General features: G+C 36.9%; 1 protein-coding gene across 1 annotated transcript in view; it reads left to right on the top strand.

Annotated features, from left to right (window-relative positions):
• TAB2 (TGF-beta activated kinase 1 (MAP3K7) binding protein 2) overlaps nucleotides 1-21,426 on the top strand; it is a 37,234-nt gene extending 15,808 nt beyond the window's left edge. Inside the window, exons 3-6 of the mRNA XM_065889051.1 lie at nucleotides 9,226-9,386; nucleotides 9,600-9,693; nucleotides 10,948-11,028; nucleotides 20,831-21,426. Of these exons, the coding sequence (XP_065745123.1) occupies nucleotides 9,226-9,386; nucleotides 9,600-9,693; nucleotides 10,948-11,028; nucleotides 20,831-20,973 (479 nt within the window). The 3' untranslated portion in view covers nucleotides 20,974-21,426. The remainder of the gene's footprint in view (nucleotides 1-9,225; nucleotides 9,387-9,599; nucleotides 9,694-10,947; nucleotides 11,029-20,830) is intronic.
• Nucleotides 21,427-26,889: the final 5,463 nt, after the last annotated feature.

The following is a 26,889-nucleotide window of genomic DNA, read 5'->3' as shown; positions in this document are numbered from 1 at the left end:
AAGAGTTCTGCCTGCTAGCAAGTTATTTCCTATGTTAAACTGAATTTTCCACAAGTATTAATGAAAAAAACATGTCCATATGGTAAAAGAAATTTAACCCAAAAAAGGGAAGATATGATAAAAATGTCTCCTTTTGACCCCTGACCTGTCCCTTCCCCCAGCCATCCCACTGTTTAATTATCAGAGGTAATCTCCATTAGCAGTTCTTGATCCTCCTTCCCTTTATAATTACTCTCTCTCTCTGTCTCACACACTTTTTTTTAATGGGAATGCAATATATGTATATGAGTATACATAAATACATATATGTGGCATTATATAATATGTACATACTCTACAGTATGTATAACATAAACATACTCTTTGGGGATATATTATATACATTTTTTGTTTAACATCTTAAGATCATTTTATTTTAGCATGTACGAATATTTCATTCTTTTAATTTACTTTAAAAAAGTCTTAGTCATTATTTTAACATTTATTGAGATAAAGTTCATCAGTCATTTACAGTGTACAAGTCAGTGATTTTTAGTATAGTCACATGTGTGTAACCATCACCACAACCAATATTAGAACATTTTCATCACTTCCAAAAGAAGCTCCATACCCTTTATCTGTCACCTCCTATCCCATCACCTCCACCCTCAGCCCTAAGTAGTCACTAATCTACCTTCTGTCGCCGTAGACTTACATATTCTGGACATTTCCTATAAGAGGAACTACATAATATGCAGTCTTTTGTGACTAGCTTTTTTCACCTAGCATAATGTTTTAAAAGCTCATCCACCTTGTAACACGTGTTAGGACTTCATTCCTTTTTATGGCCCATTGTGCCATTGTATAGATATACTGCATTTTGTTCATTCTTTCATCAGTTCATGGACATTTAGGTGGTTTCCAGCTTTTGCCTATTGTGAATAATGCTGCTGTGAACATCTGTGTACAAGTTTTTGTGTGGACATATGTATACACATATGTGTAGGTATACACGTAAGAGTAGAATTGTTGGGTCCTGTGGTAGCTCTGTGTTTAGCCATTTGAGGAATGAACTGTTTTCCACAGTGGCTGCACCATTTTGCATTCCCACCAACAATGTGCGAGGGTTTTGATTTCTCCACATCCTTCACCACAGTTGCTTTTTTCTTTGATTCTTGCCATCCTAGTGGCTGTAAAGTGGTATCTCATTGTGGTTTTGACTTACATTTCTCTGTTGGCTAATGATGTCAAGGATCATTTCATGTACTCACTGGCCATTTGTATATTTTCTTTGGAGAAATGCCTGTTTATTTCCTTTGCCTATTCTTTAATTGGGTTATTTATTAGTGAATTGTATGAGTTCTCTGTATATTCTAGATATAAGTCCCTTATATGATTTGCAACTATTTTCTCCCATTCTGTGAGTTATCCTGTCACTTTGATAGTGTCCCTGAAGCACAAGTTTTTAATTTTGCTGAAGCCCAAGTTATCTTTTTCCTTTCATTATTTATATTTTTGCTGTCATATCTAAGAATCATTTGCCAAATCCAGGGTCATCAGGATTTACCCCTGTGTTTTCTCCTGAGAGTTTTATTGTTTTAGAGCTTAAATTTTGGTCTTTCATCTATTTTGAGTTAATTTCTGTGTAATGGTATGAGATAAGCGTCCAGTTTCATTCTTGTGCATGTGGCAGTCCAGATGTCCCGTCACCATTTGGGCTGTTGTGTTGTTGCTGCGAAGTTCTCTCCTGTACCATAGGTGGCCTTTTCTTTTTCTTTTCTATACTGGAGTAGAGTTGATTAACAATGTTGTGTTAGTTTCAGGTGCACAGCGAAGTGACTCAGCTATAGGTATACTTGTATCTACTCTTTTTCAAATTCTTTTCCTGTTGAGGTTGTTACAGAATATTGAACAGAGTTCCCTGTGCTATACAGTAGGTCCTTGTTGGTTCTCTATTTTAAATATAGCAGTCCAGCACCATTTGTTGAAAAGACTCTTCTTTTCCCATTGAATGGTCTTGGGACCTTTGTAGAAAATGAGTTGACTGTAAACACGTGGGTTTATTTCTGGACTTTCAGGGTTTTTTTTATTATCTGTATGTCTATCCTTATGCCATTACTACACTGATTATTGTTACTTTTTAGTAAGTTTTGAAATTGGGGCAGGTAAATTCTACTTTGTTCTTTTTTTAGATTGGCTCTTTGAGGTCTCCTGCTACTCCATATATAATTTAGAATCAGCTTGTCACCTTCTACAAAGAAGTCAGCTAGGATTCTATAGGGATTACACCAAAACATTTTTCTAAATATACTTCATTTTTTTTAAAAATGCAAACAGACCAAAAAGGGTTTATGATGGGAAGTTCCCCTCCCCAGAGACAACCAGTAGCTGGTCACAAACAGTTCATTTCGTGTTCTTCTAGAAATTGAAATTGTATATGAAGCATATTTATACCTTTTTTTATACAAATGAAGCATAGTATTTTACTCTCTGTCTTTATCAGTGTTTTTGTTTTTATCTCTTTGAGAGTATTCCATGTCAGGCATTGCAGATCTGCTTCTTTTAAAAATGACTGCATAGGGCTTCCCTGGTGGCGCAGTGGTTGAGAGTCCGCCTGCCGATGCAGGGGGCGCGGGTTCGTGCCCCGGTCCGGGAAGATCCCACATGCCGCGGAGCGGCTGGGCCCATGAGCCATGGCCGCTGAGCCTGCGCGTCCGGAGCCTGTGCTCCGCAACGGGAGAGGCCACAACAGTGAGGGGCCCACGTACCGCAAAAAAAAAGAAGACTGCATAGTATTTTGTACATGATCTCTAATCAGTCCTTTTTTGACAGATCTTAGGGTCTTGTTTTTACAAACTGCTGCAGTAAAAATTTTGTGCATACAAATTTTGCCGACACCCAAGTATGTTGGCAGAAGAGATTCCCAGGAGTGGAATACTGCTCTGTCGAAGGATATGTGCATTTTTAATCTTGATAGATGTATCATTTAGGCTTGGTTATGCTGCTGTAAGAAACTGTGTCTTTAAACAGCAAAGGTTTATTTCTAGTTCACTTGCCAATTAGATTAGCTGGTGGGCTCTTCTACATCATCCTCACTTAGGTGCCCAGGTTAAGGGAAGCTCCATCTCTGTGCTTCCGTGATTGCTCAGGCAAGGCAAAGGACATACAGCAAATCAGCTCTGACTCCTTAAGCTTCTGCTCCGACACTTGTTACTCTTTAGAAAAAACAAGTCCACATAGCCACCCCTAATTCAGAGAGAATGGAGAGGCGCCGTTCTACCACATACCTGGAAAGCAGAGAGGCCGAAATATTTGGTGAAGGACACTGATGACCGCCTCAGAGCATGTTGCCAATTTTAATTTTGAGACTCTCTCTAAAGAGATTCTACCAGTTTATACTCCTATATTTATACATGGGGAACATTTTTAGTAATATTTATAAGAATGTCCTTTTCTTCTTTCTTTCTCCCACCCATCACTATGCAGGTGATTGAAAAAAATACATCTTTGTCTGTCTGATAGGTAAAAATATATTGTTTTGTGTTTTTAAATTTGCATCTTTGAATATGAGTGAGGTTGAGCATCTTTTCATGTATTAATTTTTAAACCATTTGTATTTCTTATTTTGTGAACTTGCTTGTTTTGTGCCTAGTCTGTTTTTTCTAATATGTTGTTACTTTTAACTTGGTCAATAAATTTTTTTGTTGTTTTATAAATTTTTTTATTTTTGTACATTCAAACTTTTTAATCTTTTTTTCCTCTGGCTTCTGTTTATGTTTAGAAAGCCCTTCTCCACTCCAAGATTTTGAGAGAAAAGAACAGAAATCTTGTGTGTATCTCCTCTTTAGTTATAGTGATACTCCTTGAACTCATATTGAACTGGCCTTATTTCTTATTTCTCTTTCATATGGCATCCCTTCAAAAACTTGAAAATAACTACCATATCCCCTTTTAAAGTATAAATCTTTCTAAGCTATGAACATTCCCAATTCCTATTATGGTTCATCCAGTTGTATTTCTTTGAGGCTTTTTAGGTGTCTGTAGGCCCCAGTTTTCTTCTTCTCTAAAACAAAGCTTTTAGACAGTATCTGTATCATAATGCTGTAAGAGTACATGCAGCATCTTAATTATATGCAAATAAATGACAACAAAGTTGTCTAGCAGGGGTCCCATACTCATCTGTTATTAATACTAATATATAAGTAATTTAAATTTCTTAAAAATAATTATAGAGGTTAAGCATTATTTTCATGGTTTTGTTGTAAAATGTGTTGCCCAGATTACAGGCCCAGTTGCAACACTGTTGCAAGATCTGATTTCAAGCTGTCCTTAAAAGTGGCAAAATAGATTAAAACATCAGCATGCTTTATTTTAAAGGGTAATTGCCGTCTCTGAATCTTGTGACTCAATCACCAAATAAGTGATTGTAATTATACAGTGGTATATAAAACATCTAAATATCCCTGCTGTCTGCAGTTACAGTCCAGAGAAATCTTGATTTATTTTAGAAGGTGGCATTGTGCCTTTTGGGGTACAATGACTTAGGCCACATGGTACCACACTTGGGCATTTAAAATTGCCCTGACAGACAAAAATTTTAAAGACAGTAGAAATAAGTGTCTTATGTTTCCAGTGATAAAGTTTATCTCCTTCACTCTCTCTCTTTTTTTTTAAATAAGCCTAAAATCTTTGTATCCATAAATGCCTGGTACGTTTTCCAATGGCAAAGGCATCTTTTTTTTAATATGCCCATCCAATTCTCTTATTTTTTTTTTTTAACTTCTGGAGAAATTAGATGTCATTTACATTTATAGAATGCCTAAAATTAGTAAAGCTAGCGCTGTCTGAAACTTCAGGTGAGTTTTTCTATTTACAAATAAAGTTGAGTAATTAATTGTCTCCATTGTTTATTGGAAGCTGGCCAAAGTTTGGTAAAGACTACGTTTTCCAAGATTGCTGTGTGAAATATCTAGTATGCCTATAGAAGCGGTTTTAAGAGCCTTAGTAATTGTCAGTTATTTTAACAACCACCAGGGGGCGTTGCATGCCGAAATTACTTTTATTCATTAAAATTTAATTTTGACTGAAAGAAGATTTAAAGCGTACTGAGTATTTTTTCTCTACCTGTTATTCCTCCTCCTTTTTTGTGTATTTAAAAGGACAAGGTGGATAGTTAAGTTTGGAAAACTGAAGAAATCGTTGTATGATTGAAATGTTAAATATAACCCTTATTTCCTTAGTAGAACTAGCATATGAAAGAGCCATCTTTCTGCAGTGTCAGCAACCTAAAAAAGTCTTGCCATATTTTAAAATTATTAAAATTTTGCTAAGTAAAACATATTAGAAGTACACATTCAAGGAGACTTTAAAATAAATGTCCAATTTTGTTTTAACAGTATTTCCTAGACATTTCTATTTCATTTTACTATCCATTAAAAGTCAAATTATTGTTATTTTACATGTAATAGGTATTTATCAAGTGCCTACAATTTTCAGGGTTAAAAATAGATACAAGATGGTACAAAAATGTTTACCCTCAAGGAGATTGCAGTTTAATTGAGAAATGTACTTTATCATGAAAAATCTAAAACGCTGAATTTTTCCAAGTGAAAAATGAAATGAACTCATCTAACAAAAAAAGATTCCCCTTTAGTGTGAAATGATTTATAAATACAAAGTAATAATATGTAAGCTCTTGACGTAGTTTATTGCCTTTGTTTCCTTCCTTCACACTTCACTCATGGTAGTAATTTACTTAATGCCCTTTGAAGTAGTACAAAAAGTAATTTCAGTTCCATTACGATTTAAATAATTTAGGATTCCAGAATAGGGAAAATTAATGTGATTTGGCTGAATAATTAAAATATTATTACAATGCAAATATTACAAATGAAGCTGCAGCATAGTCGTTACCTGTGCCTTATTATGGTTTAACTACTTGTATATAATTGGATATTATTTTAATTTTATCAAGGTATACATGCTTGTGTGTGTGTGTGTATATATACACACACACACATATATTCTATGTATAACTACTCTATATAGACCACAGTAATGTATCTAGGTATAGGTCTTTTTTTTTTTAATCGTCCATTTTTCTGCATTCATTGGACCTTCAGTTTGAAGGCTAGCGTCTCCCTTCAGACCAGGAAATCTCCTGGTTTCCAGTTTCTTATTGCCTCTTTCCAGAACTTATTTTAATCAGCTATATAACGTCCTGGACCAATTTTCTATTTATTTCTCATTGTCATATTCTCAGTATATCCCACCTCCTTGTCCTTCTGTTTTGTAGTTGAGATTTCCTTAAATTTTCTTTCAGTCCATGTATGAAATGTTCATTTCAGCAGTAATGTTTTTAATTTCTAAGAGCTAGTTCTCCGATTCCTTTTTCATAGCCGATTGCTGTTTTATTAAGGATGCTCATTGTCTGAACTCTCTTAATGGTGTTCATTAGAAGTTGAGTTCTCTCATCTCCCTATTCAGTTATATTCACTTAGTCTGGGTTTAGTCTTTCTCTTTATCTAGGTCTTTCACATGTCAGATGTTCCTCAAACGTGTGGTGATCCTTGGCTATTGCTTCATATTTGAGAATGAAGGACTATGAGGGCTAAAAGCCCTGGGTAAGCAAGTGAGACTCATCACTTGGCAGACTTTGCTTTGTGAGGAATAAGTGAAGAGCCTTCTGCTGCAAGAGAACACTCCACTGTCACCACCTAGCATTCTTTGTGTATGGGAACCAGCTTGAGAAATGTGTGTTTGAAGGAGCCTTAAGAATAAGCATACAGCTACCTGCCCTTCCACAGGATGGGGAGAGATCAGCTGTTCCATAAAGAGACATCCAATTAACCCCCTTTTCTGGCCCACTCCTCACTTCTGCCTTCTGTTGTTACCTTCATTCTCCAAAGTCTGGAGCCTCTTTAGGTTTCTGCAGGCAAGTTAGCTGCCTCTTTGCAGTACAGTACTTGTCTATGAGACTGTAGCTTCCTCCTTCATAAACCTATGCCACTTCATCTACTTTCATTCTCCAGAAACTTGTTGAAATTTCTCGTCCATTTATTGCCTTCTTCCTATTTTTTATCATTGTTGGATTCTATCAGTTTTATTCCTCTGTCATTTTCATGGGGTTTCAGGAGGCAGAAGATTATGTAAATGCAATGCTCAATCATCTTTAAATGGAAGTCCTCTCTAATATAATTGATTCTTCGTATTTAATTGTTATAACTCCTTACTTTGAGGTTCTCTCCCTGCCCTCGTGGTATGAATTTTGACCACTCAGAGTGTAATATAGGTTGAGTTTCAGTTTCTTAGAAAATCTGTTCTTATCCCCTCTCCATATATAATATTAAATAATATAACAAATGTATATCTTATTTTCCAATTCAGCGCACATATGAATTATCACATATCATTAGAACCACTAAGTAAATGTGTTTTAGAAGAGTAGCCCCCGCTCGCGGCAACTAGAGAAAGCCTGTGCACAGCAATGAAGACCCAGTGCGGCCAAAAATAAAATAAATAAATAAATGTATTTTTTAAAAGTTGTGGGTTTTTTTTTTTTTTTACATATTTAGGAAAAAACTTTTAGGGAGAAAATCTCCATTACTTTTAAGAAATACTGCTTTTAAGTAATCATTAATTTGAACAAATGTCTAATGCCACTTGAGACATGTTGGTAGGTAGTTAGGGTTTAGAAACGAAGGAAAGTGTATTACGTACTCCTAGTTCTCCTTTGCCTTGCCCTTCATTCCCACTTCGTGCCTCCGTCTTTCTCCTCTTATTATCCCACTCAAAAATTAACAGCCCACTCCTCATCTTTTTTAAGAGAATAAAATAAACCCTAATGCAGAATTCTTATATTTTGGAAATAGAGGGATAAAAGTCTGCAATTCAAATAAAATAAACCAAATTAATAAAAGCCTGACAGAACAAGCTTGGGGTAGGTATGGAGGTACAGAGACATGGTGAGTTTTCTACCAGGAACATGTGTACCTCCAAAAACACTGCCCTGTGTTCTTAGAATATATATTAAAATGGGAGAGAGGGTAGCAAGAATCAGTCATGGTTTTTAAAACTTGAAACATAATGCCCTAATACTCTTTTCTTCCAATAAGTAAGAAAGAAGAATTACAGAGGAAATACCTGTGGATTATATTAGTGTCAAATTTTTGTTGGGAAAAATTATGTATTGTTTAAAGTTAATTTTAAAGTACTTGAGCCTAACTAGCCTCCCACACCTCACACCCTAATTTGATTCTAGAATACACTACCAGATTGAATGGCCTGAATGTATATAGCCTTTTCCTTATTTTTTAGATTCATGGAAATTTGAGTTTGATTGATGATGACTGTTTAGCATTAATCTAATCTGTTTAATCGACTTGACTTTTTCATTTTTAGAGGTTATTTATTGTATTTTCCAAAATCTGCCTGTTTTCTCATGGTAGAATCATCCCAAGCTGCCTTTTAATAGAAGTCTATTCAGGTATCTTCACTACCAGTCCAGTGTCCTAAGAAGTGAAGCTCACATTGTCCAGAGATGGCAGGAACATATACCAATTTTTATGGTTTAATAAGGTTTCCCAAGCAATTCATCATTCATGCGACAAGATTGATTGCTTATTTTCTTTCCTTATGAAATCTTAGGAAAATATTTTCACAAAATGTAATTGCAATATAAGAAAATGTGTTTGATTTATCTGAATGGTATTGTTTTTAATTTGCAGTTTGAGGAATTTAATGTTAACATTCATATGAATTGAAATCAGTTTTATTTGTTGTATACATCAAAATGGATTTAACCTAACTCATGTTCCCTTCTAAAATATCTATAACATGTCTATTTTAGGATACCTTATGTATAGTCCAAACATGTCAGACTTTTTGGAGTAGAGGGGCTTATCCTTTCAAGGGGTCAAATTTGAATTAAATAGTAAGTAGGTTAATTGACTCTACTAGACCTTTTGAGCGGTTATAGGCAAAAATGCTGTCATTGGCCATATTAAAACCTCCCCCCCCAAAAATGAGTGACATTTGTATGCTTAAATGATTAAAATAATTTTCAAGTAAAAAATTTTGAAATTTTAAATGTTTAACTCACAATATTTTGTGTTATTGTTATCTTTGGGGTTCTTGGCAGCCTTTTGTTTGTCACAGAAGTAGTCATTTGTTTTGTTTTCCCAAGGCTGTTTAAAGGTTAATTGACTAACCTGGGTGGGTCCTCATATTTACTAATATGTATTGCAGCTCTTTTGGTACATCAGAAGGCCAGAATGGAACGACTTCAAAGAGAACTTGAGATTCAAAAGAAAAAGCTGGATAAACTAAAATCTGAGGTCAATGAAATGGAAAATAATCTAACTCGAAGGCGTCTGAAAAGATCAAATTCCATATCCCAAATACCTTCAGTAAGTCTCTTTCTCTAACTGTTGTGCCTGCTATGCTTGAACATGAGAATAGGCAATCTGTCATAAGTATAAAAGCTTGATCTTGTTTTCTAGAAATGCTCTTAATTCATACTTCTTTCTCTGTCCTTACCTCCCCCTGCAAAATTTCACTCTTTCTTAGCTAATAACACAAGAGTTCAATGTAGATCCTTCTCACATGGAATTATTTTTCAGCTCGAAGAAATGCAGCAATTGAGAAGTTGTAATAGACAACTCCAGATTGACATTGACTGCTTAACCAAAGAAATTGATCTTTTTCAAGCCAGAGGTAAAGTTCAATGCATACTCAGCTGAAATTCATTTTTACCAACTCTTTTCCCATGGCTAAAACCAGACTTATCAATTGTGATCTTACTGTTTCAGATTTGACTTTGGAGCGTATAGTGCTACTTGGATTTTTGTTTTCACTCACTCTCCACTCCCCCCCAAAGTTATGTATTTGGTTGAGGAGTAATTTGATACATTGTATAGCCTTCAAATCCCCTTTAGTCATGTGTTAAGGGAAGACAGTGATTAGTATGTCTGGCTGTATTGTCAAGTATTGCTGTTATGTATTAGTATAATCTGGTACAATATTTAATGAGATTAAGATGTACGTACCTCATATACCTTTTTCCCTTTCAAGAATTATGCTTTTAAGAACATAATTTAAAAGGCATCGCCACCCTAATGGTACTTTCTTAATTGCTAAAATAGAGAAGAAAATAAAAATACGGCTTATATATTTTTAGGACAATGATAGCTTATTATATACTTGAGCTATTCTTGACAAGCAATAACTGCTTATTGTAAAACAAAAAAATGTTTACAATTCAGTTCGATAGACAACTAAAAGGAATATTTATAACTTAAACCTAATTCTGAAGTTTAGAAATAATAGAAATATATAGAATGGAAAAGACAGGAAAGGGAAGAAGCCAAAAAATAAGCCCTTAATCATACTTCTTAGTATGTGCCAAAATCCATTAAACTGAAAGATGATTTGTTTTATTTTAGTCAGTAAGCAGTTTATCTTGAAATATTCATTGAAAATGCCATAATTTAACTTTGGAGAGAAAAAGGAAGTTAGTGCCAGTCTAGAAACTATAATTCTTGAACTTGTTGCTTTTGTTTAAAATCTGAAGCATTGTATTACATTACTACAAGGTTTTTATACTTACTTGAAGCCAAGCTATTTAGTTGCTTAAGACCATGTTAAAATTGTATTTTAAATTGTTAAATTTTAAGTTATCTTGTCACATAGAACAGGGGTCTAGTTCTAATTCTGTTACTGTCTTACTGGCATTAATTTGACTTCTTCCCCAATTTACCACTTAGACCTCTGTTATGGGTACTATATTATACCTATCTCAGCTGTTTTTGAAGCCCTGACATGTAATTTGACATTAGAGGTGCAAAAAGTATTTATTTCTTCTATTTATACTGTGATATTTTTTAGAAAAAAGTATTTGGTTTTTTTTAACAATTTTTTTAATATTTTTGAGCTATAAGCATTGATATACTTACTTTTTATGTATTTCAGGACCACATTTTAATCCCAGCGCTATTCATAACTTTTATGACAATATTGGATTTGTAGGTCCTGTGCCACCAAAACCCAAAGGTTAGTGTGTCCAGTAAGCGTGAGAACTGTTGCATTTTGAAAAGCAAGGTTTTGGAAAACCTTCCACTCTAGAAGTGCTTCAAACTTCGGCATTCTTGGATGGATTCATTCGGAAGATATTTATTTTCACTTACATGCTGGGATTTGGAGGGGTGCAAAAATGTAATGTACTTAGCTCTTGAAAAGTAATATGCATGTCCTAAGGATTCATCATATACTCCCAAAATAGCAAATCTTGGCCAAAAAAAAAAAAAAGATCACCAGGTGCGGAAACTTGCATTCTTTGAAATTTTAGACAAACATTAAGGAAGACACCTTAGGAAAGTTTATTTTTCGTGAGTATTCTGTCCTATATAGTTTACGCATAGTTGTCTGTAATCAAAATACTCTGAATTTCAGACGAATGGTTTTTTAAAATAATTACCTATTATCATTTTTACATCACTGATATTCACAGACTGTATAGACACCAAACTAAGAAATGTGGGAACATTTGTGTGGGTTTTTTTACTCCAGGCATTAAAAAACATATAAAATGGGAATAAGAAAGAAACAAGTATGTTACTAGTTTTTTAGTTTGTTACAAGAATTTTCATAGTCTCTTTCAGTATCCTTTGCTGTCCACTCATTTTTGTTCAAGTATAATTTAATTAGGCCTAGCTTTATCTTCATATTTTTTAATTTAAATGTCTTTAAACATCGTTAGCTGGAACGTAATGAACTCTTATTACAAAGGAGTAAAAGTGAGATTAGGGTATTTGGCATAGTACGTGGGGAAGCCAGTGTTCAGACATTGGATGCTATTTGGATGTTAATTGAATATAGGGATAAAGAAAACAGTGGTATAGGCTAGCTTCCTAAAATAAGCAAAGTGGGTATTTTAGCCTCTAAATGAGTTGCCTTAATACACTCTTTTTTACTGTCTTTCAAAAACTAAAATTTTCATATAAAAAGATTCTGTTTTGTTTCCACATAATCCAGTACCAGTACCTATGTGTTGAGGTTAGGAGGGAGGTGGAATATAGATGATATAAGATTTGTCTTGAGAGTTGTAGAAGCAGGATAAGTGCCTGAGGATTTATTTCACCGTTCTCCCATGATAAAAAATTCGAAAAGAAAAACTCCAGTACTTAAAAACCTTTGCACAAAAGATAGAAGCTTGTGTACTGGCTACTTTGGGAGAAATAAAGAATCAGTCATTTTTGCCTTAAAGCTAAAATAGGGAGTTACTAGTTTCACTTATAGAGGTTTACTTAGTTCTTGAAATCAGTTCTGCTTCTCAATGCAGGGGTGTTTTTTGTTTGTTTTTTTTTTTAACATCTTTATTGGAGTATAATTGCTTTACAGTGGTGTGTTAGTTTCTGCTGTATAACAAAGTGAATCAGCTATATATATATATACATACATCCCCATATCTCCTCCCTCTTGTGTCTCCCTCCCACCCTCCCTATCCCACCCCTCTAGGTAGTCACAAAGCACCGAGCTGATCTCCCTGTGCTATGCAGCTGCTTCCCACTAGCTATGTGTTTTACATTTGGTAGCGTATATATGTCCGTGCCACTCTCTCACTTTGCCCCAGCTTACACTTTCCCCTCTCCGTGTCGTCAAGTCCATTCTCTACGTCTGCGCATCTTTATTCCTGTCCTGCCCCTAGGTTCTTCATAACCATTTTTCTTTTTTTTTTTTATTTTATTTTTTTGCGGTACGCGGGCCTCTCACTGCTGTGGCCTCTCCTGTCGCGGAGCACAGGCTCCGGACGCGCAGGCCCAGCGGCCATGGCTCACGGGCCCAGCCGCTCCGCGGCACGTGGGATCCTCCCAGACCGGGGCACGAACCCGTGTCCCCTGCATCGGCAGGCGGACTCTCAACCACTGCGCCACCAGGGAAGCCCCCATTTTTCTTTTTTTTTAGATTCCATATATATGTGTTAGCATACGGTATTTGTTTTTCTCTTTCTGACTTAACTTCATTCTGTATGACAGTCTCTAGGTTCATCCACCTCACTACAAATAACCCAATTTCGTTTCTTTTTATGGCTGAGTAATATTCCATTGTATATATGTGCCACATCTTTATCCATTCATCTGTCGATGAACACTTAAGTTGCTTCCATGTCCTGGCTATTGTAAGTAGAGCTGCAGTGAACATTGTGGTACGTGACTCTTTTTGAATTACGGTTTTCTCAGGGTATATGCCCAGTAGTGGGATTGCTGGGTTGGATTGTATGGTAGTTCTATTTTTAGTTTTTTGAGGAACCTCCATACTGTTCCCCATACTGGCTGTATCAATTTACATTCCCACCAACAGTGCAAGAGGGTTTCCTTTTCTCCACACCCTCTCCAGCATTTATTGTTTGTAGGTTTTTTGATGATGGCCATTCTGACCAGTGTGAGGGGATACCTCATTGTAGTTTTGATTTGCATTTCTCTAATGATTAGTGATGTTGAGCATCCTTTCATGTGTTTGTTGGCAACCTGTATATCTTCTTTGGAGAAATGTCTATTTAGGTCTTCTGCCCATTTTTGGATTGGGTTGTTTGTTTTTTTGATATTGAGCTGCATGAGCTGCTTGTATGTTTTGGAGATTAATCCTTTGTCAGTTGCTTCATTTGCAAATATTTTCTCGCATTCTGAGGGTTGTCTTTTTGTCTTGTTTATGTTTTCCTTTGCTGTGCAAAAGCTTTTAAGTTTCATTAGGTCCCATTTGTTTATTTTTGGTTTTATTTCCATTTCTCTAGGAGGTGGGTCAAAACAGATCTTGCTGTGGTTTATGTCATGGAGCGTTCTGCCTGTGTTTTCTTCTAAGAGTTTTATAATGTCTGGCCTTACATTTAGATCTTTAATCCATTTTGAGTTTATTTTTGTGTATGGTGTTCGGGAGTGTTCTAATTTCATTCTTTTACATGTAGCTGTCCAGTTTTCCCAGCACCACTTATTGAAGAGGCTGTCTTTTCTCCATTGTGTATCCTTGCCTCCTTTATCAAAGATAAGGTGACCATAGGTGCATGGGTTTATCTCTGGGCTTTCTATCCTGTTCCATTGATCTATATTTCTGTTTTTGTGCCAGTACCATACTTTCTTGTTTACTGTCGCTCTGTAGTATAGTCTGAAGTCAGGGAGCCTGATTCCTCCAGCTCCGTTTTTCTTTCTCAGGATTGCTTAGGCTCTTCGGGGTCTTTTTTGTTTTCATACAAATTGTGAAATTTTTTGTTTTAGTTCTATGAAAAATGCCATATGTAGTTTGATAGGGATTGCACTGAATCTGTAGACTGCTTTGGGTAGTATAGTCATTTTCACAGTGTTGATTCTTCCAGTCCAAGAACATAGTATAACTCTCCATCTGTTTGTATCATCTTTAGTTTCTTTCTTCAGTGTCTTAGATTTCTGCATACAGATCTTTTGTCTCCTTAGGTAGGTTTATTCCTAGGTATTTTATTCTTTTTGTTGCAATGGTAAATGGGAGTGTTTCCTTAATTTCTCTTTCAGATTTTTCATCATTAGTGTACAGAAATGCCAGAGATTTCTGTGCGTTAATTTTGTATCCTGCTACTCTACCAAATTCATTGATTAGCTCTAGTATTTTTCTGATAGCATCTTTAGGATTCTCTATGCATAGTATCATGTCATCTTCAAACAATGACAATTTTACTTCTTCTTTTCCGATTTGGATTCCTTTTATTTCTTTTTCTTCTCTGATCGCTGTGGCTAAAACTTCCAAAACTATGTTGAATAATAGTGGTGAGAGTAGGCAACCTTGTCTTGTTCCTGATCTTAGTGGAAATGGTTTCAGTTTTTCACCATTGAGAATGATGTTGGCTGTGGGTTTGTCATATATGGCTTTTATTATGTTGAGGTGAGTTCCCTCTCTCCCTACTTTCTGCATGGTTTTTATCATAAATGGGTGTTGGATTTTGTCGAAAGCATTTTCTGCATCTATTGAGATGATCATATGGTTTTTCTCCTTTAATTTGTTAATATCGTTTATCACATTGATTGATTTGTGTATATTGAAGAATCCTTGCATTCCTGGGATTAACCCCACTTGATCATGGTGTATGATCCTTTTAATGTGCTGTTGGATTCTGTTTGCCAATATTTTGTTGAGGATTTTTGCATCTATGCTCATCAGTTATACTGGCCTGTAGTTTTCCTGTTTTTGTGGCATCTTTGTCTGGTTTTGGTAGCAGGGTGATGGTGGCCTCATGGAATGAGTTTGGGAGTGTTCCTCCCTCTGCTATATTTTGGAAGTGTTTGAGAAGGATAGGTTTTAGCTCTTCTCTAAATGTTTGATAGAATTCGCCTGTGAAGCCATCTGGTCCTGGGCTTTTGTTGGAAGATTTTTAATCATAGTCTCAATTTCAGTGCCTGTGATTGGTCTGTTTATATTTTCTGTTTCTTCCTGGTTCAGTCTTGGAAGGTTTTGCTTTCCTAAGAATGTGTCCATTTCTTCCAGGTTGTCCATTTTATTGGCATATAGTTGCTTGTAGTAATCTCTCATGCTCCTTTGTGTTTCTGCATTGTCAGTTATTACTTCTCCTTTTTCATTTCTAATTCTATTGATTTGAGTCTTCTCCCTTTTTTTCTTGATGAGTCTGGCTAATGGCTTATCAATTTTGTTTATCTTCTTAAAGAACCAGCTTTTAGTTTTATTGATCTTTGCTGTCATTTCCTTCATTTCTTTTTCATTTATTTCTGATCTGATCTTTATGATTTCTTTCCTTCTACTAACTTTGGGGGGTTTTTGTTCTTTCTCTGATTGCTTTAGGTGTAAGTTTAGGTTGTTTATTTGAGATGTTTCTTGTTTCTGGAAGTAGCATTGCATTGCGATAAACTTCCCTCTGAGAACTGCTTTTGCTGCATCCCATAGGTTTTGGGTCATCATGTTTTCATTGTCATTTGTTCCTAGGTATTTTTTGGTTTCTTCTTTGATTTCTTCAGTGATCTCTTGGTTATTTAGTAGTGTATTGTTTAGCCTCCATGTGTTTGAATTTTTTACAGATTTTTTCCCGTAATTGATATCTAGTCTCATAGTGTTGAGGTCGGAAAAGATACTTGATACAATTTCAGTTTTCTTAAATTCACCAAGGCTTGATTTGTGAGCCAAGATATGTTCTATCCTGGAGAATATTCCATGAGCACTTGCGAAGAAAGTGTAATCTGCTGTTTTTGGATGGAATGGCCTACAAATATCAATTAAGTCCATCTTATTTAATGTATCATTTAAAGCTTGTGTTTCCTTGTTTATTTTCATTTTGGATGATCTGTCCATCGGTGAAAGTGAGGTGTTAAAGTCCCCAACTATGATTGTGTTACTGTCGATTTCCCCTTTTGTGGCTGTTAGCATTTGCCTTATATATTAAGGTGCTCCTATGTTGGGTGCATGAATATTTACAATTGTTATATCTTCTTCTTGGATTGATCCCTTGATCATTATGTAGTCTCCGTCTTTGTCTTTTGTAATAGTCTTTATTTTAAAGTCTATTTTGTCTGATATGAGAATTGCTACTCCAGCTTTCTTTTGATTTCCATTTGCATGGAATATCTTTTTCCATCCCCTAATTTTCAGTCTGTATATGTCCTTAGATCTGAAATGGGTCTCTTGTAGACAGCATATATATGTGTCCTGTTTTTGTATCCATTCATCCAGTCTGTGTCTTTTGGTTGGAGCATTTAATCCATTTACATTTAAGGTAGTTATCGATATGTATGTTCCTATTACCATTTTCTTAATTCTTCTGGGTTTGTTATTGTAAGTCTTTTCCTTCTCTTGTGTTTCCTGCCTAGAGAAGTTCCTTTAGCATTTGTTGTAGAGCTGGTTTGGTGGTGCTGAATTCTCTTAGCTTTTGCTTTATCTCTAAAGGTTTTAATTTCTCTGTGGAATCTGGGTGAGATCCTTGCTGGGTAGAGTAATCTTGGTTGTAGGTTTTCCCCTTTCATCAGTTTAAATATGTCCTGCCACTCCCTTCTGGCTTGCAGAGTTTCTGCTGAAAGAGCAGCTGTTATCCTTATGGGGATTCCCTTGTATGTTAATTGTTACTTTTCACTGCTGCTTTTAATATTTTTTCTTTGTTTTTAATTTTGATAGTTTGATTAATACGTGTCTTGGCGTGTTTTTCCTTGGATTATCCTGTATGGGACTGTCTGTGCTTCCTGGACTTGATTGACTATTTCCTTACCCATATTAGGGAAGTTTTCAACTATAATCTCTTCAGATATTTTCTCACTCCCTTTCTTTTTCTCTTCTGCTTCTGGGACCCCTATAATTCGAATGTTGGTGTGTTCAGTGTTGTCTCAGAGGTCTCTAAGACTTTCCTCAATTCTTTTCATTCTTTTTTCTTTATTCTGCTCTGAGGTAGTTATTTCTACTATTTTATCTTCCAGGTCACTTATCCGTTCTTCTGCCTCAGTTATTCTGCTATTGATTTCTTCTAGAGAATTTTAAATTTCATTTATTGTGTTATATGTCATTGTTTGTTTCCTCTTTCGTTCTTCCAAGTCCTTGTTAAAGGTTTCTTGTATTTTCTCCATTCTATTTCCAAGATTTTGGATCATCTTTACTATCATTACTCTGAATTCTTTTTCAGGTAGACTGCCTATTTCCTCTTCATTTGTTTGGTCTGGTGTGTTTTTACCTTGCTCCTTCATCTGCTGTGTGTTTCTCTGTCTTATCTTGCTTAATTTACTGTGTTTGGAGTCTCCTTTTCACAGGCTGCAGGTTTGTAGTTCCCATGTTTTTGGTGTCTGACCCCAGTGGCTAAGGTTGGTTCAGTGGGTTGTGCAGGCTTCCTGGGGGAGCGGACTGGTGCCTGTGTTCTGGTGGATGAGGCTGGATCTTGCCTTTCTGGTGGGCAGGACCACGTCCAGTTGTGTGTTTTGGGGTGTCTGTGACCTTATTATGATTTTAGGCAGCCTGTCTGCTAATGGGTGGGGTTGTGTTCCTGTCTTGCTAGTTGTTTGGCATAGGGTACCCAGCACTGTAGTTTGCTGGGTGAAGCACTGAGTGGAGCTGAGTCTTAGTGTTGAGATGGAGGTCTCTGGGAGAGCTTTCGCTGTTTGATATTACGTGGGGCTGGGAGGCCTCTAGTCGTCCAGTGTCCTGAACTTGGCTCTCCCACCTCAGAGGCTCAGGCCTGACATCCGGCCAGAGCACCAAGACCCTGTCAGCACCCGATCTCGCTTCGGAAGACAGGGCTGGGCCTTGAGAGAGACAGAAGACGTGGAAGTGTGTGGGTGGTCTCTGCAATCAGAAGTCCTGAGTTCCAGTGCTGACTTTCCTGCTAACGGGTCTTTAGCCTCTGTTTCTTTATCTGCTAGTGTTGGAGGGTCTCCTGCAGAGTCGGCGGTGGCTGTGGCTCACTATGGGGACAAGGACACTGGCAGCAGAAGTTCTGGGAAGTTCTCCTTGACGTGAGCCCTCCCAGAGTCTGCCATTAGCTCCACCAAAGAGCCCCATCCCATGACTCTTTTTGAATTATGATTTTCTCAGGGTATATGCCCCGTAGTGGGATTGCTGGGTCGTATGGTAGTTCTATTTTTAGTTTTTTAAGGAACCTCCATACTGTTCTCTGTAGTGGCTGTATCAGTTTACATTTCCACCAACAGACAATGCAGGGTTTTTTATGGGTTTTTGTTTGTTTGTTTGTTTGTTTACTTTTGCGGTATGCGGGCCTCTCACTGTTGTGGCCTCTCCCGTTGCGGAACACAGGCTCCGGATGCGCAGGCTCAGCGGCCATGGCTCATGGGCCCAGCCGCTCCGCGGCATGTGGGACCTTCCCGGACCGGGGCACGAACCCGTGTCCCCTGCATCGGCAGGCGGACTCTCAACCACTGCGCCACCAGGGAAGCCCAATGCAGGGTTTTTTAACAGCTAAAATGAAGTGTGGCAATCACAAGTCATCCTGTGCCACCTAATTTCCTTTTTTCAATTCTGGTGGTTACTTAGTTTCCAAATACCACTCATAAATAAGAGTCATAATTCTAAGTACCAAAAGAGATCGTGCAGATGTAAGAAAACCATTGGAGATTTTTCCATTTAAAAAAAAATTTAGGTCCTCTATTGATACCTTAGATATTACTTAAATAATGAAGAAGATTCTGGCACTTAATAATAGATTGAAGTGTTAATATAGATTGAATAGCCTTCCTAAAAAACCTTTGTAGTTAAACAAAAAGGAAAGACAAGGTTTTACTGAAAATGTGCCAGGTAGGAATGTTTTCTAACCTCGGTGAGACCAAAATTCTAGTAAGTAGACTGGATTATCCCCAGATTAAAACAGTTATGCTATAAAATGTTTCCCAGGTATGGAGTGTGAAATAATTGTAGATGGTAAAAAGTCAAACTTTTTTTTAACTGTATTTATTTTAATGTGTTTTAGAGGATACTAATAAGTACTGTCAGACCCTTGATTTTTCAAATATTTTTACTTAGGTAAACCTTAAATAGATATTTGTTTTAAAGTTATTCAATTTAAAGAAAATTACTGTATAAATAGTACTTCCATGCTGCCCATGCATGTGCCAGAAATTGTGGTGATGCCTAAAAAATTCTGACCAATGCTTAAAGTGGGAATTTTGCAATAAAGTGTTTAACGCCAAACAGTAAAGTGCTGCTAAAGGGGTACAAAGTACCAAACATAACTTAATGATTTTAAATTTGTTATAGAAACTTGATATTTTCATCTACTATATACAATAGTTTGTCTTTTAAAATAGCAGAAAAGGATTTAGTTATCAACTCCATGGAGCAGGTAGAATTTTCAAATTAATATACATTGTCTTAACATAGTTTGGAAACCACAAATTATAAACCTTGACTGGAGAGATCCAACAATGCATGCTCCTTTTACTTGAAACGTCTCCACAATAATTTGTAGGGATACTATTCTGAAATTATAAATGGTACCTCCCTCCCCCCAAAAAGTAGTTTCATAAACGTAATTTCATCTTAGATACAACCATGGAGGAATATAATTATTCCCTATATTTAAGTTACCTCTCTACATTCAAACATTCTAGAACATTGGCCTCATAAAGCTGTAGTGACTTTATTTTATAGGTAAGAAAGATTAGATGTAGAGGTTACATGATTTATTATCTAAGATCAGAGAGCAAAGAAATTAGTAGTTAGTAACAGAGCCAGGAGTAGAACTCCATTCTCACAACTCTTAATCTTTAATCTAATAGTCTTTCCAGTGTTCCATAATAAATATGATTTTAAAATAAAGTGAGAAATAAAGTCTGGTAAACTTTTGTACTGATTTACTCCTCCAAGGTCTATTGTCGATATTTAGTTAAATAAATAAGATTTTAGAAATTAGTTCATCTTTATATTTCATTTGTGTTGTCCAGATAGAGAACATTTAACAAAAACTTCCATTCCTGGTGGAAAACAAAAATATAAATACTACTTCAGTGAGAAATGAAACTCAAACTTTAATCAGACATAAATGCACTAGCAGTATTACATTGTAGTTGGACACCTTTTCACCATATTAGGTGACATTATGGTAATCTTGGCTATTAGTTACCATATGAATTGACTTCCCTTTTCTCCTGCTATAAATTGGGGGAAATGATGCTCTTTTCCCCTTTGAGGAGATATTGCGGTGGTTATGTCATGTACATGTTGCTGTTCCCCAGCAGAGAAGTGCCAGCCTGATAGAGACAGGTTGTAAGGATCAAGCATGTGTGTCAGTTTCAGCTAGATGCTTCTCTTGTTTAACAAGCTGTTTCATGCTGTGCAGTACAAATAGTGTTTAAAGTTGCCAGTAATTTATGACTTTGCGATTTTTGCTTCCTTACAGATCAAAGGTCCACCATCAAAACACCAAAGACTCAAGACACAGAAGATGATGAGGGGGCTCAGTGGAATTGTACTGCCTGTACTTTTTTGAACCATCCAGCCTTAATCCGTTGTGAACAGTGTGAGATGCCAAGGCATTTCTGAGCCAAGAGGCCCTATATCTTCCCTAAAACCACATCTGAAGTTCAAGAAACTAGTCTGTCATCAGGGGAAACGTTTCACTGCTACATAGGATTTTGTCAAATTGAAGGTGTGACAAGATGGTGTTGTGCTAATGTTAAATGTCAGCCCACAGAGCTAATAATACCTCAGTCTAATGTCATGGGCAGTTGAAATTCATCACGTGAAGGTAATCTGCTGAAAGACTTGGTTGCCCACTGCCTAACCATGTACAGTGTTACCAGTAGCCCATTAAGGATAATTCTCAATATATTAATACCTAGGTGTTCCCAGTACCTTTTCCCCTCATGTCACTACTGAATTTTGACAGGAGGAAGGAATAGAACAATGGCTTTTTTTTTTTAAAAAGCTTTCGGTGAAACACTACAAACATGAAGAAAAGGAACAAGGTTTAACTATTTAGAAACTGTTTGCTGCCATATAGTGCCAATGGATAGGGGAAGAACTTCACAAATCTGTGGTACTCTTGGCTTTGTCTTTGTCTTCCCTGAAAACGTCTCCACTCTGTGAAGCCAGCATCTAGGGTCTAAAGATGAAAAGAAAAGCAGCATGCATTGTCTGTACAAACATGGAGTGAGATATCCCAAAGCCTTTCCTACTGTACAGATCTCTCGAGTCTGCTTTAAGTGATTTCTTTTCTTCCTTATTATTTTCTTGTATTTCTATATGTATAGTGTAATAGTCTTTTGTTAACTAATTTTCTTTTTTCCTTTTAGTGATTAAGCACGATCGTGTCCCTTTTTAAGCCTTACCTGAGAGAAGCAATGCCTTAAAATAAAAAAAGCATTAATGAAATGAAACTATGCACAAAATAACTTTCCTCTACTTATTCTGTACTTTGCCCTCATGAGTGCCGATGTTCTGTGAAGACATACAGATGCTGCACAGTGAATTGCAGAAAATATTACAAGACTTACGTCTATAGGTCACACTATATACTGACTTTAGCAGTGGGTAACACAACACAGTGTTTTATCTTCCACAGGGAAGCTTAAAACAAAAGATATTTTTAACCCACTGACAGCAACAAGGTTAAGCTTGCTTTATCTGCCTCATGTCCCACAGAACTCTCACGAGAGATTACTATTGGGAAAGTACAGTTTCAAAACCAGCAACAGCAGCAGTACCTACAGCCCTTTTTTCGGAGAGAAGTTTAAATGCTTTACTGTTGGGGCAATCCGTTTCTAAACCTGACTTGGTGGCAGTATCATGTATATTTATAAAACAAGGCTAGTCATATTTAGGACAACTGAAGAAGAGCTGGAAAAAAGAAAAACAAGCAAACTTGAACACTGAAGCAACCTCAAGCATCTCTTTATTTTGATGATATATTTTTATAAGGAAAATAAATATTCAGATGATCAGGAGTGTATATAACTAAATGAAATCAAGAAAAAGAAATAACAGTATGCATTTTAAAAAACAATTATGGAATTATATATCAGTGCTTAGAATGGGCCTAAGGGAAGTGCTGAAATGTAGCAAAAGATAGGTAATGTAGACTGTCACCCACTGTAAATGTTTGCAAATGAATATTTTTAAATAAACAGGATTATTACAGGTGATTCTATATGAATGTCAAAGCCTTAACTTCCAGGCTTTGCATCTTGTATATGGGAAGAACTATGACAATCCTAGTTAATTAGACAAACTCAAAGCCCTTACATTTGATGCGTTTTGTTTTAAAAATAGGCCTTGTTTTTCAGCTTCATCTGCAGTTCTATGTGAAGATTGATAAATCAGTTTTTACTTGTTTTATTAATAAAACGTAATTTGGATATCTTGAGTTGATGGTTTTGTGATTTAGCTGGGTAAAAACTATCTTTGTAACAGATAAGTTATTTATAAAAATTAAAACACTTCTATTCTAACGTGGATTTTGTGACTTGTTTTTAAAGTCTGTGGGACAGGAGCTAATTTATGCCCCAGCAGAACCTTTGATAGTTAATATAAACCAGAGAAAACTCACTCTCCAGAGTCTTCTCATGACATCATGGCATTCCACTGCATTTCTTGGATTATTTGTATCAATTTCCGCAGGCTTCTTTTTAACTAATGAATGAAAGCAGTCATGTTTAAGCTAAGGCAGAAAAAGGAATATTGCTTTTCTCAGAGTTTATTATAGCTTTTTCTTTTGTTTCTTTTGGGGTTTTTAAGTGTGATTTCTTGGGCCATGTAGCCTGAGTAGTCGTTGAGGTAACGTTTGCTCTCGTATCATGTGTAAGTGCTGAGGATGGTGGTGCTTCTCTTGAAGAGAACCTTTACGTTGGGTTTTCAAAAAATTATGACTCCGTTTTTCTGAGCTTGAAAAGAGCAGAGTGGCGCTTGCTGACCTTGTTATGACATAACTTACAGAAAGCTCTGCCTTGCCCTGACTGGTCTTTTAAACCTAGTAGGACATAAATATTCTTTGCCAGGGAATATGAGGTCTGGATATGTGGGTGGTCTGGAGACTACCTTCAGGAATTATTGCACTAAAATAGAACTGCAGGTACTAAGAGCCTCAGATGGGAAGATGGACTTCGTTTCTCATTGCTGATCATCCTTGGGTGCTGACATGCTTTATATTGAAAGGGGAGGTGGGCAGTTAGCGGTTCATATAAACTGGACTTCTCAGGAAAACTTTTTTTTTTAACAAAATGTTGGCCAGTATCTACTATATAACTAGTATGTTATACAAAGATGCATGCTGTATTGAGAATTTTTGTGGAAAAAATATAAACATTTATTTTTCTTTTAAAAGTTCCATTTTTTTTTAATGACAAGCAGGGCCAAACTACAGTGTAATATTAATTGACTTTATATTGGAGTATTGAAATTGTATATAAACTCATATCTATGATAGCTCAAAACTATATTAGCTATTTAACTTATATTTTAATCAAAGCATGTATAAATAGCAAGGTTAACTGACATTTCATCAGTTTCCTCTATCCCGGTTTAATGTTGATGGGAAATTATAGTGAACAATGATAAGTTTAAGTAAATGGTATGAGATATAATCGTCAGTCTGTGAGTAATTGAAGTTGACCGTGTTGCCTTAGAAAATAATATTAAATGGCACCAAACGCCATTCCAGATTTGATATCTGCGTGCCAGGTATTAGCATAGTTTCCTATATAATATTACAAAACGCTTATATTTCTCCGTGACAAGTGAACGTATATTTTTTTGATTCTAGTTTTTAGAAACTATAACTATCCATTTTACTTGAAGATGAAATGACTCAGGGCTGCATTTTAATTTTTATTGTTTCCATCTGAAAATATAATTAGGCGACTGAGAGAAAAGGCTTCCTCTAAAGAAAGTACAATTTTGTAGCTTTATATTTGTTAAATTGGATTCCCCCCCCCCTCAATATGTAGTAGGCTGTTTGGTGTTTTTCTGTTGTTGTTCTTGTTGTTTTTTAAGGGAGTGTAGTTAGTCATTAAAAATGCTTGGTAATGCATTGTCTTTGCAACTATAAATTTCTTCCTGTATTACAAGTTCAAAAATAGAATTGCCATGTTACAGTACAATAGTTCATTAATTTACCTAGTTATTTAAGAAGGTTATGAAAGCAGTTGCATTTTTAATACTGTGCCACCTTATTCCCCAGATACACCCCTCAAATCTTAAGAGTCAGGACAGTTGGGATCCAATTCGGGCATCTCCCTAGATTTACTCTGTAACCCTGGGATAGTCCTTTGCTTTTCTTTCCTTGCCTTGTTAAAGGAAGATAATTATATTAACGTTAAACCCTCCTCACAGAGGTGTTGAGGGGCTTAATGTGGAACTATCTGAGCCAACCTCTTTTCTCTCTAGGAACCGGATTATCCTAAAACTGGGTTATGTTTCTGTATGAATGGGTTTTGAGGCATTTTTCTCAACAGTATTAATGAACAGAATGGTAAGTTTACTATTTATTTCTCTGAATTGGTCTAGGGACATCTCAGTCGATCAGAATTTGGTATTTCAGTCACTGTAATTCTTTCCCTCTTTTAAAGTCAAAAGGTTGATTGCTTTGCAAAGGTTACAAAGCTGACCTGGAGATCAAGTGTGTTTATATTTCTCTTGCATGTCCAGCTCTCTAAAGAATGTACGTTTTATGATGGAGAATAGCAAATTATTTCTCTAGGAAAATAAACACTTTCTTCAAAGGACTTAGTCCAGTGTTTGCACATCTGCATATTTGTTTTAAGCCTAAAATTGACCCAAGGTCCACTTCATTCTAGCCTCTCTTTACAGATCCCCTTCTTTTACCTCTTTCTTTCCCGCCCCCCACTTCTGAGGGCAGAAATATATCCTTCCTCTGATCCCAACTGCATTCGGCCCTCCGTATCTGCAGGTTCTACATCTTCGGATTTAAGCAACCGCAGATCAAAAATACTCAGGAAGGGACTTCCCTGGTGGTCCAGTGGTTAAGAATCCTCCTTCCAAAGCCACGGTTCGATCCCTGATCTGGGAACTAAGATCCCACATGCTGCAAGGCAACTAAGCCCACACGCTGCAACTACTGAGCCCATGCACTCTGGAGCCCGTGTGCCACAACTAGGGAGAAACCCACGCACTGCAATGAGCCCACGCACAGCACCGAAAGATCCCGCATGCCACAAGGAAGATCCTGTGTGCCGCAACTAAGACCCAGCGCAGCCAAATAAATAAATAAATGTTGGGGAAAAAATGGGGGGAAAAAGATTCCAAAAACTTCCAAAAAGCAAAATTTGAATTTGCTGTGCACCAGCAGCTATTTACATTGTATTAGGTATTATAAGTAGTCTAGAGATCATTTAAAGCACAATAAATACTACACCTTTTTATATAAGGTACTTGAACATCCTTGGATTTTGAATATCTTGGGGGCTGTCCTGGAACCAATCCCCCGTGAATACTAAAGGACGACTTGCATAGTAGAACCATTACAACTTACCAATCTACATTCCAATAATGCTTATTGATCCTCATAGCACAGTGAATAAATACTGTGGTATCTTCAACGTGGCAGTGCTTTCCAGAGAGTTTACAAAGAAAAAAGTTGGGCTTCCCTGGTGGCGCAGTGGTTAAGAATCCGCCTGCCAATGCAGGAGACACGGGTTCGAACCCTGGTCCAGGAAGATCCCACATGCGGAACAACTAAGCCTGTGAGCCACAACTACTGAGCCTGTGTGCTACAACTACTGAAGCCTGCGCGCCTAGAGCCCGTGCTCCACAACAAGAGAAGCCACCGCAATGAGAAGCCTGCACACTACAACGAAGAGTAATCCCCTGCTCGTCGCAACCAGAGAAAAGCCCACGTGCAGCAACAAAGACCCAAAAGCAGCCAAAAATAAGTAAGTAAAATTAAAAAAAAAAAAGAGGGCTTCCCTGGTGGCGCAGTGGTTGCGAGTACGCCTGCCGATGCAGGGGACACGGGTTCGTGCCCCGGTCCGGGAAGATCCCACATGCCGAGGAGTGGCTGGGCCCGTGAGCCATGGCCGCTGAGCCTGCGCGTCCGGAGCCTGTGCTCCGCAACTGGGGAGGCCACGGCAGTGGGTGGCCTGCGTACGCAAAAAAAGAAAAAAGCTCCCTCCCACCTGTGAAACCACCCATTAGTTCCTAGTAGGCTCAGTGCCTTTCGCACTGTGATCTAACTGGTTCTGCCTCTGGCTTCTTCCTCTTACCTTGCACCTGCAGCTAGATTAAAGAGAGAACATCATCTCCATGCTCTCTTCAGAAACCTCTACTGTTTCCCCATTGCTGACTGGGCTTAACTTGTACAATTCTGTCGTCTTTTCGGGATGGTTTGTTACTTTGCAACAGAATACTCTTCCAGCTAAATTGGCCTAATCACTTCCCTGAAGAGATCTTGCACGCCCCACATCACCCCAATGTACTTTTGTCCATCCCATTTCCCCTGTCTCT

Source organism: Phocoena phocoena, chromosome 12, assembly GCF_963924675.1.
Source record: "Phocoena phocoena chromosome 12, mPhoPho1.1, whole genome shotgun sequence".
NCBI lineage: Eukaryota > Metazoa > Chordata > Mammalia > Artiodactyla > Phocoenidae > Phocoena > Phocoena phocoena.
The sequence above is the reverse complement of the archived record's forward strand: the minus strand, read 5'-3'. Positions and strand labels throughout refer to the sequence as shown.